The sequence below is a fragment of the Oryctolagus cuniculus genome, chromosome 20 (assembly GCF_964237555.1).
Source record: "Oryctolagus cuniculus chromosome 20, mOryCun1.1, whole genome shotgun sequence".
In the NCBI taxonomy this organism is placed as follows: domain Eukaryota; kingdom Metazoa; phylum Chordata; class Mammalia; order Lagomorpha; family Leporidae; genus Oryctolagus; species Oryctolagus cuniculus.
In genome coordinates, this window is record NC_091451.1 from 23970373 (window position 1) to 23989279 (window position 18907).

An 18907-nucleotide genomic window follows, 5' to 3' on the forward strand; every position below is an offset into this window, starting at 1 on the left:
GGGTGTGAAAGTTCGTCCTACATCCAGGCTTAGAACAGTGCCTAGATCATCCAGTGCCCTGTGTCAGCGTTAGCTGCTGATTCTGATGTTCTCTTAAATAAGAGTATTAATTTAAAAAGCAACCAAAACCCTTCCTGTGGTCACACAGCAAGGAAGGTTCACCTGGGCCACAGCCACAGGTGTTTCTGACTCATTGTCTCACCACCTGCCAGTGTCTGAAGCTGTCATTCCCAGAGCTCCCTCTGCCTACACTTACTACTGTTATTCAGTCTGGGATGTGTGCATGGGGGAGCAGCATTAGATCCCAAGGTTGGTCACAGAAAAAAAATTCGTATAAATATGTATGTGCGTGTATCTTCATACAAGAGCTCTTCAAAGAGCTCATGCAAAAATGTACTGAAAAGGTAAGCTAATTTGGCTGCAAAATTTCTTTTAAATGCATGCATGTTTTTTTCTATAATATACATTTTACATGAACTTTTTAAACCTCCTGTATGGATGGATTTTTTTTAATAGACCAGACTTAGCAAATTGCCCAAGAAAAGGCAGTTGACAGCCAGATAAGATTGATGTGGGGAAAGTGGCATCCTCACCCGTGCCAGTGCTTCCTCAGCGACCTCCTGCTGTTTTATTTTCTCACACTGCTGGGCCTGGAGTTTTCAGAGCACCACTGCATTTACATCTATGTTCTATTTTCTCTCTTTCAAATGGGTCAGACTCAGAGTTCTTCTGGTGGCATCCCAAAGGTTTGGCTGGCAGCAGGCTGGCTGTACGGGCTGCCCCATGCTCCTCAGAGCTCCTCCAGGGATGTGGGGAGGGGGTGAGGAGATACTGGGCAGGTGAGGGTCCTGGGGACTTTCCTTTGGGGGTGATCCAGCCTGAAGGAACAGTGATATGGGTCTTCCTGGGCTGAGCTCTTCTACAGGTGCAACAGGGGAAATTGGAGGGTCCCTTGTTTTCAACTTGACAATGACATTGCTGAGCATGTGACCTTGAAGCTGAAGGTATTGTTGAATATGTCTGTGGGGTACTGAGTGGAGGTGGGAACGCCCCAATTTGCCCCTTGCTTGGCTGTGATGCTGAAGGTGGAGGTGGGTGGTGGGTTTCAAATCCTTTCTTTTCTGTGTGGCAACCTTGTAAAGAAGGTGGCCATAGACGGGGCCACAACTAGTTCTCATCAGGGGTTTCTGCCCCCTGTGCGTTTCTCGAGTACCTGTTACCATTATGTGGCAAGGACCGTGTGTGAGTGACAGGAGGACAGGAGAGGGAAGGTGCGGGGTCGCGTGAGCCAGTCCTTGGTTCTGTCGCAGCAGCAGTAGTAATCGAGCAGGGTCCGTGGGGAGCTTTGGCATTTGCTGTTTCCCTGTCTGAACTGTCTTTGCCTGGTCTACCAGGTGCATGTAAGACTGTTCCTCACCTCGTCCAGGCACCAGCCTAGATGCAACGTCCCAGGAAAGGTCTTTGTTCATTACCAACTCTAAATGGGCACCCTCTGCTGCTGTCTAATCTGCCTCTCCTTTCTTCATGGCACGGCCCACCACTGGGTGTTACATATCTCTGTTTTTATTATTTACAGCATTAAAACCCAAGGGTATTGTCTGTTTCATTCGCTGCTTATATCCTCAGTATCTGGCCTAAAACATGTGCTCAGTCATGGTGCGCTGAAGGGTGGATAGATGACGAGGGGTCACTGAGATCCATGCTGTTAGGTGCCCATTGACACCCGAGAAGACGGAACCTCAGAGAAGTGTAGGTGCTTGCGGGTGGGTAGAGAGGCAGGGCTGCGATTTGACTCTCGATCTGTCCCACTCTCCCTTATGATAGTAAGAAACCCTGTTTGCTTCTACGTTGGCCTCTTTCTGAAGTGGGATATCTGCCTATGGTGACAAAGGAATCTGGCAGAGAAAAAAGAGCTCCCCATTTCTTGGTAGCTCTAGTAAAATTCCCTGGAAAAACTCACTGGTTGAGTCTGGGTTGCATTTCTGTTCCTGAGCTATTATTGAGTCCAGAGGACCGACTACCCTGGGAGCTAAGGTGGGAGTGGGGGGCACTTCTACCAAGCCATGTGGATTAGGGATGAGAAACATTGCCCGGAAGACAGCTGGGAGTTGTTGGGAGACAGGGTGGGCAAGGAAGCTGGGTAGACCTTGTAGCAGATGGATACTGCCGAAGTCCTGTTTAACCATCCCCCTTTTCCCATAAACCTCCTGCTTTTGCCAACTCATTCTGTTGGTCAGAATGGAGTCTACCAATTCAGGTCACTCGCTGCTTCTTGGGCCAGGGGCCAGGTAGCCGTGCGTCTCTATTCCTGCAGTTGAAACAACACTCAAAATGTCTCCCGGGTTGATGCCACAGCCAAGAACCAAGCTTGGATCTTGATCCCCAGCTAAGTGGGTTTTGTCTTAGTGGTAGTGTTGCTCTTCTTCTTCTTTTTTTTAAAGTTAATTTATGTTTTTTATGTATTTGAATGAGAGAAATTTTCCAGATCTTCCAACTGTTGCCCTAATGTCTGCAACAGCCAGGGCTGGACCAAGTGAAAACCAGGAACCCCCAAGCACTTGAGCCACCGCCTGCTGCCTCCAAGGGTGTGCATTAGCAGGTACCTGGAATCTCTGTAGATCAGGGATTCAAAGCCAGGCACGCAAGTGTGGTATGAGGGCCTCCCAAGTGGTAACTTAACCACTGTTGCTGCTGTTTGACAGGAAGAGCTGGGCTGGACTTTAAAGCCCAGTAGAACTGACCTACCTTAAGTCTTGTGGAAGAAAAACAGAAGAAATAAGAATGAAATTTATTTTAACCCCTGTTTCTGCTCACCCAGAACTCTATCTCCCTTTTCCCCTTCATGCTGAGGATTGGAGAGGGAGGAAAGCACCAAAGGGAGAAGGAGCCAATGCAGGTATCCTCATTCAGAAGCAGAAGAATTGAACCCAAATCATCATCCGCTTAAATCCTGTGGTGTCTCGGTGTTTCCAGTGAGCCATCTGGTCAACATTTTTGGGTACTTCTGTTTGTGGTAATTCACAGTGATAACAATCAGAGCAGATAACATTTATGCAGTGTTTGTCTTGTACCGAGTTAAGGGCTTTACAGGCATTTAATCTCATCTAATTCTCCTAACACCCCATGGGGGAAGGCCCTGTTGTTACTCCTGTTTTCTAGGAAAATGATTTACAAGTCCGTGATGGGCCCATGGCCACAGCCTAGGCTGGGATTTGAACTCAGACATGTCCCTCTCCAAAGCTGAAGGTTGTAATTACAACCCCCAAAATGGGCAACCACTGAGTATCAAGAGACATCTGGGGTTCCCAGAAACCTTATATCCCTGGGTCTTTGCACCTACAAGAATGTGTTTGTATGAAGAACCGTGTGATGGTCGACCACAGAACTTCCACCACATGTAAACAGTTGAATTAAGAGGTATTTTAACAGCCATTATTCTAGGTGATCCATCAGTCACAGTTAATGGCCCTGCTTGGTTATTTATGCAGCCTGTTTTCTCTTCCCACCTCTTCTATTTTGCCTTTGTTCTTCCTCCCTCTTGCCACTCCACCCCTAAATCTAACTTAGCAGAAAACTTGAAAGGAGGTGTGCTTGAGGAATGACTCAGAACTCTCTAGAAGTCTCTCTGGGCAGCCACAGCTTCTAGGGGATACAGGGTGTGGGTTGAGGAACTCTCAGCGGTTGCTATGGGTGTCCCCTTCCTGGATGCTAGGGTACAGCACAGACTATCTAAGGCTTGGATTTTCTTTGGGCAACGGCCATATGGACCTATTGATGTACAAATACAAATGCCAGTGTTTCCACTGGTGGCATGAAGAGCATTACTCACTTTGTTCAAGGCATGCACTTAGAGGTGTAGAGGATAAATCATAACCCACTCATAGGATAGTTGGGAGATTCTCATGCAGAGTCCCCCTGGCTTCCAGGTACTCACTTGAGTCTACAAACTGGATTTGGGTACCCTATTCCCTTCAGGGACCTAGAATTTAGTTGAATGGACGTTGAATTAGATTGGGTCCAAGAGATGGAGGATCTATTTGTAATCTCCCTCTCTGAACCAGCTGTGTGAGCTTGGGCAAGACTCTCAATCTCTTTCATCCTCCATCCTCACAAAAAGAATTAAGCTAGTTAATTAATGTCTTTTACTATGCCAGATCCACCATTTAGTGATGCTATGTGAGTCACAGAGGGTTGTTGGGTGGAGTGTGGTTTTCTGAATCAGCCCCTTGTTCTTCCTCTGCTGCAATACATCCCTTGGGCTGGGTCTAAAAGTTTTGACAATGCCTTGGGTTTCCTTTGTTAGGCTTCTCCTGCAGGATTACTTTAAAAAAGTTGCTATTGTATGTTTTGCTAGGTATGGTGTGATAGTTCATTATATGAATATAATGCATAATGTTCAAATGGAATTTCCATTTTCTTAAAATATTTTTTTGATGAATGCATACTAATGACACATGGTTCGATGATCCAGAGGAGGTCAGAATCTCTGGACATGGGTGTTGATGGGGAGATGGAGATGCTGAGGCCTCTGATTTTTTTTGTACATGTTGTATACTTGTGTATGCATTGGGGGTTCACATTTCACCTCCCGTTGGATTCTACTTTGCATCCGAGTGTAGGAGGATAAGACTGTGCTGTTCGTGTAGATGATGGGAATGAACCGGTGTTCATTTTTAGAAAGTTCATTGGCTTAATTCAAATGTCAGCCTTTCCAGAGTTGGATGTTTATTTGTAGCTGTCAAAAGTGATTTCAAATGGCAATTCATGTCATTAGCAATGGGGTGAAAAGCGAGGAGAAAAATTAAAGGGGGAAGCAAGTATCGCGAGTATCAGTTTGTAGGGCGAATGCTCTACTGATACAATCTTACGCAAAGGCACTGCTGTCTGTGATGAGGAGTGGTTACTGGGAATGCTGGGAGGGACTTGGGAATGTTTTGTGACCTTGTGTCCTTCTCCCTCTGTGGTAAATAATGCAACAATGCTCGTTCCTAATTCATTTGTCTTTTTTCCTTTATTCCTCAGGATATGGTTTACTATGAATTTTTCTCTCTGCTGGGAAGCCTTGCTTGACTTCGTGTCCAGTGTTTGGTATCTGGAGAAAAGGAGGATTGGCTTGGGTGTTGGTGTGTGGAAATCAACCAGAATATTTTAACCAATATTCTTGCAGGATTCCAGTTTGCTTGGCTCTTTGCAGCCCAATCTGATTCCAGGATGGTGTCTTTCCGGACAGATGCAAAATGAAACTCTTCTAACATGCACAGTGGAAAGGGAGCTTGGTCCCTGAGCTTGCATGGGTGGTTCTGGGTGAAGGTAGAAGTAAGAGCTTTGAAACTGAGCCCCCTTGGGGCTTGCATGAGCTTGGACGTCATGCAAGGGCACACTGCATTGTGTGTGTGTGTGCTGCTAACTCTCTTCTTCCTTTTTCTCCCTCTCTTTCTCTTCTCCCATTCCCTCCCTTTGAAATGCTGCCACAGACGTCAGTCAAGGTCCAGGTGAGTCTTTGTGTTTGCACAGCTGCTGTGGGCATTTTCCCTCTGCTGGGTGGTGCATGGTTTGAGTCCAAGTGAGAACCTTTCCCAGGGACAAATATCTAAGTGTCTTGCATTTTTGAAGAAGAAATGCCTTGAATTGACAGATTGGATTGGTTTTGAAAAACTTTTAAAACTGAAGGAATGTGATTCCCATACTTATACAATCATGTCCTTCTGATGAATATTTGTAAGTGAATCAAAGAAGTGGCAAATAAGCATGTTTTTGGAAAATATTTTAAGATGCATTCAATATGCATTTTAGTATGCATTAGATATGCATTTTCTAATTCATATTTTCTATGGCTTCTTGCAGTTGAAAATTCATGCTTTGCATGGGAACTGTGATGTGGGTGAAAGGTTTCTTTCTTTTTATCCTGAGAATTGTCTCTTCTTTCTCACAATTAAAATAACAGTATTTACTTTTCCTGGATATGTAAGTAATACATGCTCACTGTTAAAAAAAATGAATAAAGAAGAGGAATGGTATGAATGAATGGTTTTTCACAATGGGAGAACCATCCTGATGATATTGTACATTTCTCTTTTCAAAATTAGTATTTATCCAGAGTCCAAATTTTAGGCCATGTCTATTTTAGACACATAGGTGTGCATACACATATATGGAATCATATGAGATGTTGCAACCAAGTCAGATGATTTAAATGGCTTGGAGACTGTTCTACACTGGCTAAAACTTTAAGAGTAACTAGCTCCACTCAATAGGAAGGGGCATCATTTTGGGTATTTTTACATGTTTTTTTTTTTTATTTGGCCCAGCTAGCATTTAATTCTTACAGCATCAATATAAGATAGTAATTTTTATAATCATTTTAGTGTGCACAGTATTTAGGGCCCTAACTTAGGGTTAAGAAGTGCTGTCCACCATCATAGTTTGTTAATGGTTGCACTGAGATTTGCACTTAGGACCTTCTGATTCAAAAACTGATACACACTCTAGTGGAGCAAAAGGGCCCCGAATCCTTAGGGACTGAAAATCTGGTAAGTATTTTCTAATGGGGCTATTAATTAGTTGTTTAGTTTGGCTTAGAGGTAATGTGGCATTTTCTTCACTGGCAGTCCTTTTTCCTTTTTTTTTTTTTTTTACATTTATCCTTTATTGTTCTTTAAATCTTATACAATTATTTAGAATTTATTTGAAAGGGTGACACAGAGAGATGGGTAGCCGGGAGGAAGGCAGAGGTAAATCTTCCATCTGCTGGTTCACTCCCCAATGCCTGTAACAACTGGGGCTGGGAAAGGCCAAAGCCAGGAAATTAGAACCCAACCTGGGCCTCCCACATGGGTAGCAGAGACCCAGATCTTGGGCCATCATGGCTGCCTCCCCTGGTTTACATTAGCAGGAATCGGAATCAGAAGCAAGGCTCGGTCTCTAACCCCGCAACCGCAGTGTGGAATGCACGCGTCTTAACCGCTGCATCACATGCTCACCTCCTTGTTGTTCTAGAAAATCCCAAATAATCAGCCATTAGGGTCCTTCTTATCACGTTCTACATGGGACGATACACAGTGCGAGAGAGCCACTCGGTTGTCCCTATATAACAGGGTTTCTGTGTCTCTTTTTCCTCCCTACCCACCTCTTTGAAAATAATTGATGTTGAACTAAGGCAGAAGACAGCTTCCTAGGAAGATAACGTTCAATGCATTCTATTTAATACTACATTAGTTCAATCACTCACTCAACAAATATTCACGTACCAGACATTACTCTAGACACTTGGGACAAAATAGTAAACAAAACGAAAATAACCTGTGCCCTCATGGGCATTTTATTCTAGACAGAGGCAGACAATGAACTGAAACACACACATGTGCACACACACACACACACCCACACACACATGGATACTTAGAAGTCCATGGAAGATGGGATTAAAAGAGGTGTATTTTGGTGCCAAAGTTTTTGAAATCCATGTAGAGTTTTTTCATGATACACATTTTCCTTGTGTGTGATGTGTCTGTGTGTGTGTGTAGTACTCACACACACATATATACACATGTACATATCACATATGAATGTATATGCACATTTATAATATTTTTGTGTATATTCCATACATATCATAGCAGGAGGTAGGTGACAAATGTTTTTTATTTTTTATTTATTTTTTTAAAGATCTATTTATTTGAAAGGCAGAGTAATGGGGATGGAGAGAGAGAGAGAGAGAGAGAGGGAGAGAGAGAGAGAGACCTTCTATCTGCTTATTCACTCCCCAGATGGTCAGAATGGCCCGACTCAGCCCTGGCTGAAGCAGGAAGCCAGGAAATCCATCCAGGTCTTCTATTCGGGTGTGGGCACCCAAACACTTGCACCATCTTCCACTGCTTTCTCAGGTACATTAGTTGGGGGCTGGATCAAAAGTGGTGCCTCTGGGACTCAAACTTGTGCTCATATGGGATGCTAGCCTTGCAGGTGGCCACTTGACCTGCTGTGCTGCAATGCTGGCCGTGAATGATGTGTTTTAGAGAAAAACTGGAGCAAGATGGAAGAGAAGTCCTTAGTTTACAGAGGGTGATGAGGGAAGATCTCCGGGAGGATATTTACTCCAAGAGGGAGTAAGCCCAACTCTTCATGTTTTGTTTTGCCAGTATGCCCTTTGGCTTACCTCGCCCTGCCTGCCCCCAGCTGACTCACAGAAGAGATGACCTGGAGTCACTGGCCATTGTGCATGGTGGGTGTGCCTCCCATGGGCTCTCCCAGCTGAGGCCATCAGCTTCCTGCATTTCTCCTGTTTGTCCTGTCCCCATGGGGCTGCCTTGGCCCAAAGGGCAACCTTTTGCCAATTCTCATAAAAGTACCATATTGGTCCTGGGAGAAATAGCAGGGTGGAACGAAAACGCAGTAGATGCCAAGGTCCTCTTGGTTCTAGTCAGAGAGTGGAGGTGCTCAGATAGCAGCGGCTGGGACGAGCCCCACCCAGCACCAGTGCAAGGCCATCATCTCATTTAATCTCAGTATCCCTTTGAGTCACGTGCCAGTGCAGCAGCAGTGGAGGCCTGGGCAGGTTCAGCGATGTGCTGCGGTCACCCGGCTGCTTGGGAGCAGCTGCAAGAGAGGATGCAGCCGAGTTCCAAATCCTGTGTTCTTCCTTCTACCCTTGAAGTGGCCAAGGCACACTGCCAACCCTGTCACCCCACCACCCCCTTGCTTCTTGGTGTTTCTGAGCCAGAAGCAAATCTCTGGTTCCGACGCTTCCCTTGTGGCCCTGGCTGTGGCAGGAGGTGGCCCCAGCAGCCCCAGCCCCGGCTGAGGTCAGTGGGCAGCCTCCCGCCTCTCGCAGCCCCTGGCCAGGCAGTCCGGAGCCAGTGGTGTTGTGACTCCGCAGCAAGCAGCCTTCAGTGGTTCTCTGAGTTTTTTCTTTGCTTCCACTCAGGAAGACAGATTGGGGATTTTACGAGCTAATGCAACTGTTTACCCAGGGGCCGCTGCAAGACTCTAAAGGGCCGATTGATTAATTGATGAATTTCCCAGGCCGAGGAGACTGAGTAGAAGTAACCCTTGTGTAAAATGCAGCCTGCGGAGGGGCCTGGCGGGTGGCACTGTCCCCAGGTACAGGACTCAGCGGGTCCTGGAAAGGGGCAGGTGCAGTTCTCTTGACTTCCACACGGGGAAGTCCTTGGGGAAGGAGGTTCTGCACAATAAAGGCAACTAGAAGCTTTGGTGAGGTGCTGAGCTGGTGGGGGGAGCTCAGCTCTGACACCTCCCCCGTGGAACTCTCCAGGTCCCCGCCCCTCAGGTAGGTGTTTCCAACCCTGGAAAACTTCAGTCACTTGCCCATGGGGCCTCTTGCTAGCACCGACACCAGCATCTCACATCTGTGTGTCTCCGAAGCCTGCGTTCTTGCTTTTCTAACTCTGCCGTTCCCACAGCGGTGCCATGCACCGGGGTTGAGTCCCAGTCTTGCCTGCATCTGCCTCTGCACGCTGAGAGGCACATAGGATAACCTCATAAGTTGTCATGGAACAGACAGTGTGGCCAGCCGCACAGGGGACATGGAGAGTCTGTAGGGAGCTGAGACCTGTGGGAGCTCGGGGTACCCTCTCCGAGGAAGTGCCACTCTTGCTTTTCAGAGGTGGGAAGTGAAGCCCAAAGGGCAGAAGTGACATCTTCAAGGCTGGGCCACCCTTTTGTGGTCTGAAAGGGACCCCATCAGCTGCCTTCTTCCACACTTCGGCCCACTGAGCTTTGCCGTGGGTCGCCCTTGGCTGTTCCCCAACCCTCAACGTGCTTCTGAATGTTCCAGAACCCTCTCCCATAAGGGCAGGAAGCCAGTAGGAGGAGAGGAAGGAGGGGAGGGAAGGTGGTAGAAGGTTTTAGGTGGCAGGCGACAGTGCAGGGGCCCGTGGGTGTGAGAACCCCTCACCCTCCAGCGCCCCATCCCACCAGGAGGGACTCTTCCTGTGGCCCAATGACATCCTGTCCTCAGAAGGGATCATTTTTCGGACTCTGCCTGCTGATTAGAGCTGGAATTTAAATGAATAACTGTGACCTTGTGGAAGTGCCCTAGTTATTCAGAGGCCTGGTGAGGAAATAGGCCTCTTGCTTCGGTCCGTCAGCGCGCTGGCAGGCGCTGGGGGAGGGGCTCCTGTCTGCCAGGTGCCCAGGAGGCCTCGTCTGCTCTTGCCGGAAGGATCTGACAGTCTTGGCTGGAGCCTCCCTCTGCCTGCCCTTGGCCTGTGCCCCTTTGGTCTAAGTCATCTCGGGGTTGTCGTGGGGGAGAGGATGTGACTGTCTGCCCTGAACCCTGTCCTGTCCCCAGGGAGTTGCTTACCCCAGCCTGCGGACGCCTTGCTGTTCTGAAACGGCCTGGCTTGGCTCTGTGGGCACAGAAGGGGCCATGGGGGCTCCACAGGGCACACAAAGCTGCCCGCAGTGTTGGCATCGCCCAGGAGCTTGTCGGGAAAACAAGGCTCAGGCCTCGCTCAGACCTGCTTAAGTCGGAATGTGCACTTTGTCGAGAGCTCCAGGTACTGCACGCTAGCATCTGAGACAGGCTGTGGCAGGTTGTTCCCGGTGGCTCCTCCCTGTGGGGCCCACAGGGCTGTCTCTGCTGAGGAAGTCACAGTTCGCCTCACCTGGCGAGAGGTCAGCCTCATTGCCGGTGCGGGTGCTGGGCAGAGCTTAGAGTTTTCTGTGTCCTGTGGTTGGCAGGGGGAAGAGGGAGAACAAGATTAGGGAAGGGAAAGGGAATGAGCATTTAGTAACCACTTGGTCTGTGCCTGTGAGTGCTCAGGTGCTTTCTCTGTGAGTTTACACACTGCCAGGCAAGTTAGCCTAGGATAGAGCAGGGGCCGGCCAGCTGCGGCTCAGGCTGCAACCAGCCCGCTGCCTGCTTCTGCGTGGCCTGTGAGCGAAGTGTGGCTTTCCCCCTTTCATTCTTAAATGGTAGAAAACAATTGAGAGCCTGCGCCGCGACTCAACAGACTAATCCTCCGCCTGCGGTGCTGGCACCCCAGGTTCTAGTCCCGGTCAGGGTGCCGGATTCTGTCCCTGTTGCCCCTCTTCCAGTCCATCTCTCTGCTGTGGCCTGGGAGTGCAGTGGAGGATGGCCCAAGTGCTTGGGCCTTGCACCCGCATTAGAGACCAGGAGAAGCACCTGGCTCCTGGCTTCGGATCAGCGTGGTGCGCTGGCCACAGCGCACTGGCCGCGGCGGCCATTGTGGGGTGAACCAAGTTTCTTTTAAAAGATTTATTTATTTATTTGAAAGAATTACACACAGAGAGGAGAGGCAGAGAGAGAGAGAGAGGTCTTCCATCTGCTGATTCGCTCCCCAATTGGCCGCAATGGCCAGAGCTGCACCGATCCAAAGCTAAGAGCCAGGAGCTTCTTCCAGTTCTCCCACACAGGTGCAGGGGACCAAGGACTTGGACCATCTTCCACTGCTTTCTCAGGCCATAGCAGAGAGCTGGATGGGGAGTGGAGCAGCCAGGACACGATCTGGTGCCCATATGGGATGCTGGCGCTGCAGGCGGTAGCTTTACCCACTACGCCACAGAGGCGGCTCCAATACACAAGTGTTATCAAGTTTGGATCTGCGTTGGTGAACAAGGTTCTTCTTGGAACATGGCTCACTCCTTCACACATTGTCTCTGGCTGCCTCTGTGTGGCAAAGGCAGAGTTGAGTAGATGGGCTGGAGGCAGGACAGCCCCCACAGCCTGAGGAGTCACCATCTAGCCCTCCGAGGGAAAAGTGCCCACCCCTGGGTCAGAGCACAGGCTGGAAGCCGCATGGCTAATGGGCTGCCTGGCCGTGGTCTGGCAACGTGACCTGTTCCAGTTACTTCATCTTTGTGGGGTCTGCCTTCTTCATCTGTGACACAGGGACAGTAGGAGCACCTGTCCCCGGGGGCTGTTTGGAAGCTCCTGAGCTCACGCATGCCAAGTCCTTTGAACTGCACCTGCATAGAAAGCAATGTATAAAAATAGCCTTCATGAGCCTTCTCATCTGATGATTCCAACATGTTTCCACCTTACAGATAAAGTCCCATGTTCAGGTTTAACCCCTCCTTCACCTGGGTCTCAGTCTTCCTAATTGTCCCAGGAGCACTGGTGCTGTGCTGAACCTTTTCAAACACCGCTTTCCCCTCCTTGTCCCCCCTTCTCTTCCATCCATTCTGACTCTCAGGTTTACGGTGACAAGGTCCCTCAAGTACAGATCCAACCATGGCTGTAACAGAGGGCAAAGAGGGCCCATGTTTATAGAGGACCTACTGTGTGCTAGACACCAAGTAGGTCAGAAGCAGGTATGGTAAGATTCCTGATTTAAAGTCACGTCTGGGATTTCTGGGTGATTCTGCCACTATTCTCAGGAACTGAAGGCCCTCATTAACTCTGATGAGACTATTTGACAGATCGTTTAGGGAACAGGGCCTAGTGAATGCCTCACCTCCCTTCCCAAAGACTAAACCCAGTAGTACTGGGAATGTATTTGGTCTTTGCTTTTCTAGTCTCTTGGACAATACTCCCACTTGCTTTTCTTTCATTACTTTATTAGAACAAAAAATGCTTGACACTCGCAAGTTTGTATTTTAAGCCAGACACTCAAATGCTAAGTTTTGCACCTCTGTTTAATTCTTATGACATCCCCAGGAGGTAGATTTTGTCACTAGGCCCATTTCATGGATGAGCAAACTGACACACAGGGACAATAAGTAACCTCTGCTACCACCCACTTAAGTGTGGTTGGGCCCTGGTCTGTGTGGCCCTGGAAACATCTCACTGGGGGGTTCCACCAGAGTGTGCATACCACAAATGTACAGAGCTGTTCACGGCTGGGTCCTCTCAGTGCCAGTGCATTAGAGACACAGAATAAATACATAATGAATAGACAGTTTGGCCCACCACCCCATCCCATGAAGAAAGTCTGCTATTGCGATTCACATTGAGACAGATAATTGAGCACCTCCTTCTTCAGTGCCCACCTCGGGTTCAGCTCAGTGGGGTTTCGGGCTGCAGGGAAATTCACTTCTGCTGTGCATAATTGGACTAGAAGGGGCCCTCGGCTGGGCGAATGGTGCTTAGCTCCCAGCCAATTGCATGCCTGGGGCTGGGGAAGACCCCCTTGGCTCCCACTGCTGTTCTTGGTAAGTTTTCCTAAGGAGCTGCTTCGCAGCCTGCCTCCAGCTTTGGCCAACTCAAGGAAGCGGATCCCTGGGCCTTGGTGCCTTCCTAAGGCCCCTCTTCAAATTTTCTCCTTGACTGTCTTAGAAAGGCAGACCCACTGGGGTGCTGGCTATGTCACATTTCATTTCCAGTTCTGGAGAGCAAGGGCAGAGTTAGAGCTGGAAAAATCATTAGCAATCTCCTGTAGTCTCAGTGGGGTAGTACTGCCCTGTCTGTGACCCTGCCCATTGTGTGGGAGTGTTGGTTACTCTGATAAGGGCTATCGGTGGAATTCAGTGGGAGGGGGGCTGTACGTGGGGAATGTGCTGAGATGTCGGGGGAGCCTCATTCACAGATCTGTGCTGTTCGAAGTGTCGCTGGTGAGAATGCTGAGAAGCTGTTGGACCACTTCCCTGCTCGTACCGGAGGGGAAATTGAGGCTGTCCAACTTTGTCACTCAGTTAAGATGCACAGCTCATTTGGCAGACTCGGAAACCCTTGCTGCAGACCTGTCCAGAGGAGTCTAGCAGGCACGTGCACTAAGCCACTGAATTTGCTGGGGTAGCCCCAGGAGGGGTGGGAGAAAGAGGCTGTGGCTCAGTGTTAGGGACGCTGGCTCTCTGTGTGCCAGCTGATCTCACTGTGACCATGCAGAGGAACCTGGGGACACCCCGGGCAGCTGGGCTGCTGGTGCTGCCACTCTGTTAGAGGACTGTGTTGGCCAGAAATTGGGGGTGAGGAAGAGGGTGGCTCCTCAGTGGGTCAGCTTCCTTCATGCTGACAGCCATGGCGCCCAGTGTTTGAGTTCCTACCCATGGGCTGTGGGTTCCAACCATTTTCACCTGTTACGGTCACAGTGATTCTGAGAGGCTGTTTTACCCACGAAAGGCAGAGACTTTAAAGGTGATTTTCAGATAAGGGGCAACCATTTTAGAGGAAGAGGCAAAGGAAAGTGAACTTGTTTAGAATCCCATAGGAAGAGGCAGGCAGAACTGGGATTTGAATCCAAGCTTTGGACCATTGAGAGCAGCTGTTTGTAAATTGTGGTAGCATCCAGATCATCTGGAAAGCTAACAGAGGAGGGCTAGGGGCTGGCTTTGTGGCTCCACGGGTTAAGCTGCTATCTGCGATGCTACCAGCCCATATGGATGCTGATTCAATCCTGGCTGCTCCGTTTGCAATCCAGCTTCCTGCTAATGTACCTGGGACAGCAGTGGAAGATGGCTCAAGTACTTGGGCCCCTGCTACCCATGTTGGAGACCTGGATGAAGCTCCTGGCTTTGACTTGGCTCAACCAACAACAGTTGTGGTTGCTTGGGTAGTGAACCAGTGGATGGAAGATCTCTCTCTGTGTGTCACTCCCTCTTTCTCTAACTCTGCCTTTCAAGTAAATCTAAAACAAAATGAAGGAGAATGAGGCTGGATAAGGTAAGATCGTTCTCCCTAGTGGGACACTGTTTTAATAAAAGTGAGCTTGGTGAGGAAGGGCCTTGAAAGCTTTGTTCTTGGTCACTATTTTATTGCCCCATGCGCATTAAGGGAAATGGGAAAGGTTGCTAGGGGGAGAAGTAGGATGGGACGAATGATTCCCCTTTGAGTTCTGATGGAGCTTAGGTCACAGGGCTAGTAGAGCCATGAGGATGATAGGTTATTATAGCTGGCTGTGTCTTTCTCCTCTGTCTCCCATATCTCCCACCAAAGGATCTTGAAGGACAGGGAGGGTCTTACTGTTTGAGAACAGAGGTTTATCCATGCCTTCAGGTCACACTGCACATTTTCATAAAATTTTTTTAGAATCAACATTTCATGTATGGAAGGGACCCAAAAGATTGCCAAGGCTCTCTGTGCACCTAGTGTTTGAATCACTGCTCAAAGAGTTTATTCAGACTTGGCTTGAACCCCTCCAGCAATGAGAAACTCATTGCTCCTTTAGGCTTTCTATTCCAACAGCACTGACTGTTGGAAAGCTTTCTTATCCTGAGTTACTATAGCTTTCACCACCTGTATGGCTTCCAGCCCTCGAGACACACAGAATAGATCTAATTACACTCCCAGTGTAGGAAGACACAGCTTTTGTCTTTAAGGATTTTCTTTTCTAAAAGCTAAAGCATCTCCAGTTTCTTTGGGCATCCTCATAGAAGGGTTTAAATTCTTTCATCCAAGTAATTGTTCTCTGGAAAAATGACATTTCCCCCTGCATCGTTTCCAATGAAGGATGCTCACACAGCACAAAGTATTATGGACTTGATTGGGATTGGTACACTGGAGAGTGCTTCCATTGCTCCATTTACTTAGACTTTGTATCTATTAATGGCAGCACTAAACATCTTAGCTTTTTAAAATGGCAATATTATTGAAATTAAAGTCAATGAAAATCTTTGCTTTTTTTTCTTCTATTTTTTTGTTTTCTCTGCTGCTAGGCTGTTGCTCTCTCCTTCTGAGCTTGCACAGTTGTTTATTTGACTTAATCACAGGATCATTCTTTGATCCTCTTAACTCCAGCACTGGAGTTTTCAAACCCAGCATACTAGGATCCATTTGGGTGTACTTCTTTCATCTAGCACATCGGTTACCTTTGCAGTCTTCATGTCGTTGATAAATGAAGGGCGATTTTAGAGAAGTTCATGACAGGTGAAGACGAGGGCTACCTCTCCTTGGGGACAACTCTTTTCTAAATGTCATTACTGCTGGTCTTACAGCCCTCAGAATGACAGGCGTGACTGCCTTCATCTCTCTGTCTTCCATGACATTCATGCATGAGAAATTCTCACTGCTCTTCCCCAGTCAAGAGGTAGAAGACTTTGGGGAAATGCTGCTGACATTCTTTGTTTTAACCTACAGTTAAGCCGTAAATGGGCTGTTGGTGGTTTATGGACATAACTGGAAGAAACAGTTTCTGCTCAGCTCATGCATCATGCTATAGGACCAAGTTGGTCTATAGGCAAGCGGTGAGTGGGCCAGTGCAGCTACATCCTACAAAAGCCTAGATGGTAAGGACTGAGTGTGGTGGCATCATGGAAGAGAAAAACCCAGAGGCTGGGGCCTGGGTGCCCCTATCTTGCAGGAGTAGTATCAGTTTTCTTCTCTGCTGTGTCCCCAAAACCATCATCATCATCATTAACCCGGCTACTTAGTTCTTTTTCACTACTGTCTATAACTTCTGGAAAAGCCAAAATCGGGTATGCAGCCAGTTGATCTTCCTGATGGTTAGCTCATGATATCTGCGAGAGTAGTTGAAACTAATCATCTATCATTATGGGTAATATTCTCAGGGTATTTGTTTGAACCCTTTGAAAAAATTGCAGTTTACAGGTCAAAACCAGTAGAGCATCAGCAGTTTCATATGATTCAATCCATTATGTTACTTGGCATCTTTAGAGATCACATTGAATCATAGAGACAAAGAATCTTAGCATCGGCAGGGATTTTCGATAGTTATCTTCTGAAACTCCACCAAACCTGCTTCTATTCATTTCTGACCCTTGAAACTTCCTTTATTCTACTTATCATTCATCCTAAATGTGCTTGTTCCTTTATCTTTCACGTGTCACTTTATATAGTTTAAGATTTTTTATTTTAATTTTGAAAGAGTTACAGAGAGAGGTAGAGACACACCCACAGAGAAAAAGGTCTTCCATCTGTTGTTCACTCCCCCAAAGAGTTGCAATGGCCAGAGCTGAGCCCATCTGAAGCCAGAAGCCAGGAGCTTCCTCTGGGTCTCCCACGTGAGTGGAGGGGCCCGAGGTCTTAGGCCATCTTCTGCTGCTTTCCCAGGCCATAACAGAGAGCTGTATCAGAAGTGGAGCAGCCAGGACTTGAACCAATGCCTATATGGGATGCTGGCACTTCAGGCTGGGGCTTTAATCCACTGTACCACGGTGCCAGCCCCAATTTATATTTTTTCTTAATATTTATTTTTATTTTGAAAGAGTTACAGAGAGAGGTAGAGACATACACACAGAGGACATATATCACTTTAAAAAGTTATTTTAGCTATTAATTTGAGAGGCAGAGAGTCAGGTGGGGAGGAAGAGTAGGGAGAGGGAAGGAGTAAGAGAGAGAGAGAGAGAGAGAGAGAGAGAGAGAGAGAGAGAGAAACATTCCCATCCACTGGTTTAACCATCCATTGCCCAAAATGATATGGGCCACGCTGATCTGAACCTGGGGGCTGAGAACTCAATTCAGTTCTCCCACATGGGTGATAGGAACACAGTTGAGCCATCACCACCTGACTCTTCGCGTCTGCATTAGCAGGAAGTTAGAGTAAGAATTTGGAGCTGGGAATCCTATCCAGTTACTCTGATTATGTATGTGGTGTCTTAACTAGAATCTCAACCACAGGCATTTTAAGCATTTCAAGCCTTTTAAAATGCTTGAAGGTTACCCTCATGCCTTAGCTCCCCTTGTTTAGGCTGCACAGAGCGTTTCTGTGTTTCTGCATGCTGACATCCTTTGGAGACCCCTTGTCATCCTGGTTACTCTCCTTTGGACTTGCCCCACATGGTAAATTCCCTCCTAACATACAGCAACATGCTTGGAACTCAACCCAAACCCTACATTTGGCACACTCAATGATGAGAAGAGGTAGGACTGCTGTACTGTTTTTATTTGGGAGAGTTGGGGTTTGAGGGTATGAGATTATTCTTAAGTGCCAGAATTTATATTTGTCTCCTAAAATTAAATTTCACTTCTGTCTTGTCTCATCGTTTTGGACTCTAAGATCTAACAAACTAGCTATTCCTCTCAGCTTTGGTTTGTTGCAACATCCAGACAGCATGCCATGAATGCCCTCAGCCAAATCACTGATCGTAATGGGGAACAGACTAGGTTCTGCTCTAAGGTGTTTCAAAGACACTGAAGTCCATGGTCAATGTCCAGCAGGTGCCTGGGGGAGGGCTGACCTGGACTCAGGTGGAGGTTTCCGTCAGTCTCTTCCCAAAGCAGTCTTGTCCCCAAGTCCTGCCATGTCCCCAGTGGCTCTCTCCTGCTTACTGAGGCCAGGGTCTTCAGCCTGCAAGTCTCTGTGCCTCTGTTTCCTCTGCATAGTCTGCTGCCCTATGGTCTCTCACACATTATGGTGTTAATGCCCGATCATACCTGTGTTTCACAGAGGAAGTTGCTTACTAACCCAGAGAAATGACTCAGGAAAGGAACAATTTTATGTTTTAGTAGAAATGCACATTAAGCTACTTCCGTCTTTAAAATGCAAAGCTGAATGGGAGATTCTTTCCTCTCTTTGAAATTCTTGGTCTCCATGTACAGACTCTGTCACTCAGGGTCTCTTCCATGTTGGGAGCCCCTCCCCTTCCACCTTCAGCACCTCCTTAATTCTTGCAGAGACTTCGGGTGAAAGTTTCCATGACCTTCCAATTTTACATAATTACTCTTCTAAAAAGTCCTTGTGGCTTTGTAATGTCGGCACTTGGCACTTGCGGCAATTAGTGACATTTAATTTCTCTACTTCAGTATGGAAAAAAGAGATGATATATGTGGATTGTTCCCAGGGATAAAAGTTGCCCTGAAAGTGAATGAAATAAAAGTCTTGGCAGAGATAACTTTTTTTTTTCTTTTTGCCTGTGACTGACTGCCTTCCTCCCTGAATTACTTTCCCTGATTACTCAGTCTGGTTGAAGGAAGCAAGGACAGATAGCTAGAACACCATCCAGAGTGAGTGGGAGAGCAGAGTTTGAGAGGGGCGTGGATTAGCTTAACGGACGGAAGCCTTCCCCTAGCTAGTTGCTGCACGTTGCATCT

General features: G+C 47.6%; 1 protein-coding gene across 47 annotated transcripts in view; it reads left to right on the forward strand.

Moving 5' to 3' along the window:
* NRXN3 (neurexin 3) overlaps window positions 1-18907 on the forward strand; it is a 1789124-nt gene that overhangs the window by 99736 nt on the left and 1670481 nt on the right. For 37 of the 47 annotated variants that reach the window (XM_070065300.1, XM_070065299.1, XM_070065301.1 and 34 more), the window contains one exon: window positions 5475-5492. The exons of the other annotated variants lie outside the window; for them this stretch is intronic. In XM_070065300.1, the coding sequence (XP_069921401.1) occupies window positions 5475-5492 (18 nt within the window). The remainder of the gene's footprint in view (window positions 1-5474; window positions 5493-18907) is intronic. 47 annotated transcript variants of the gene reach the window in all.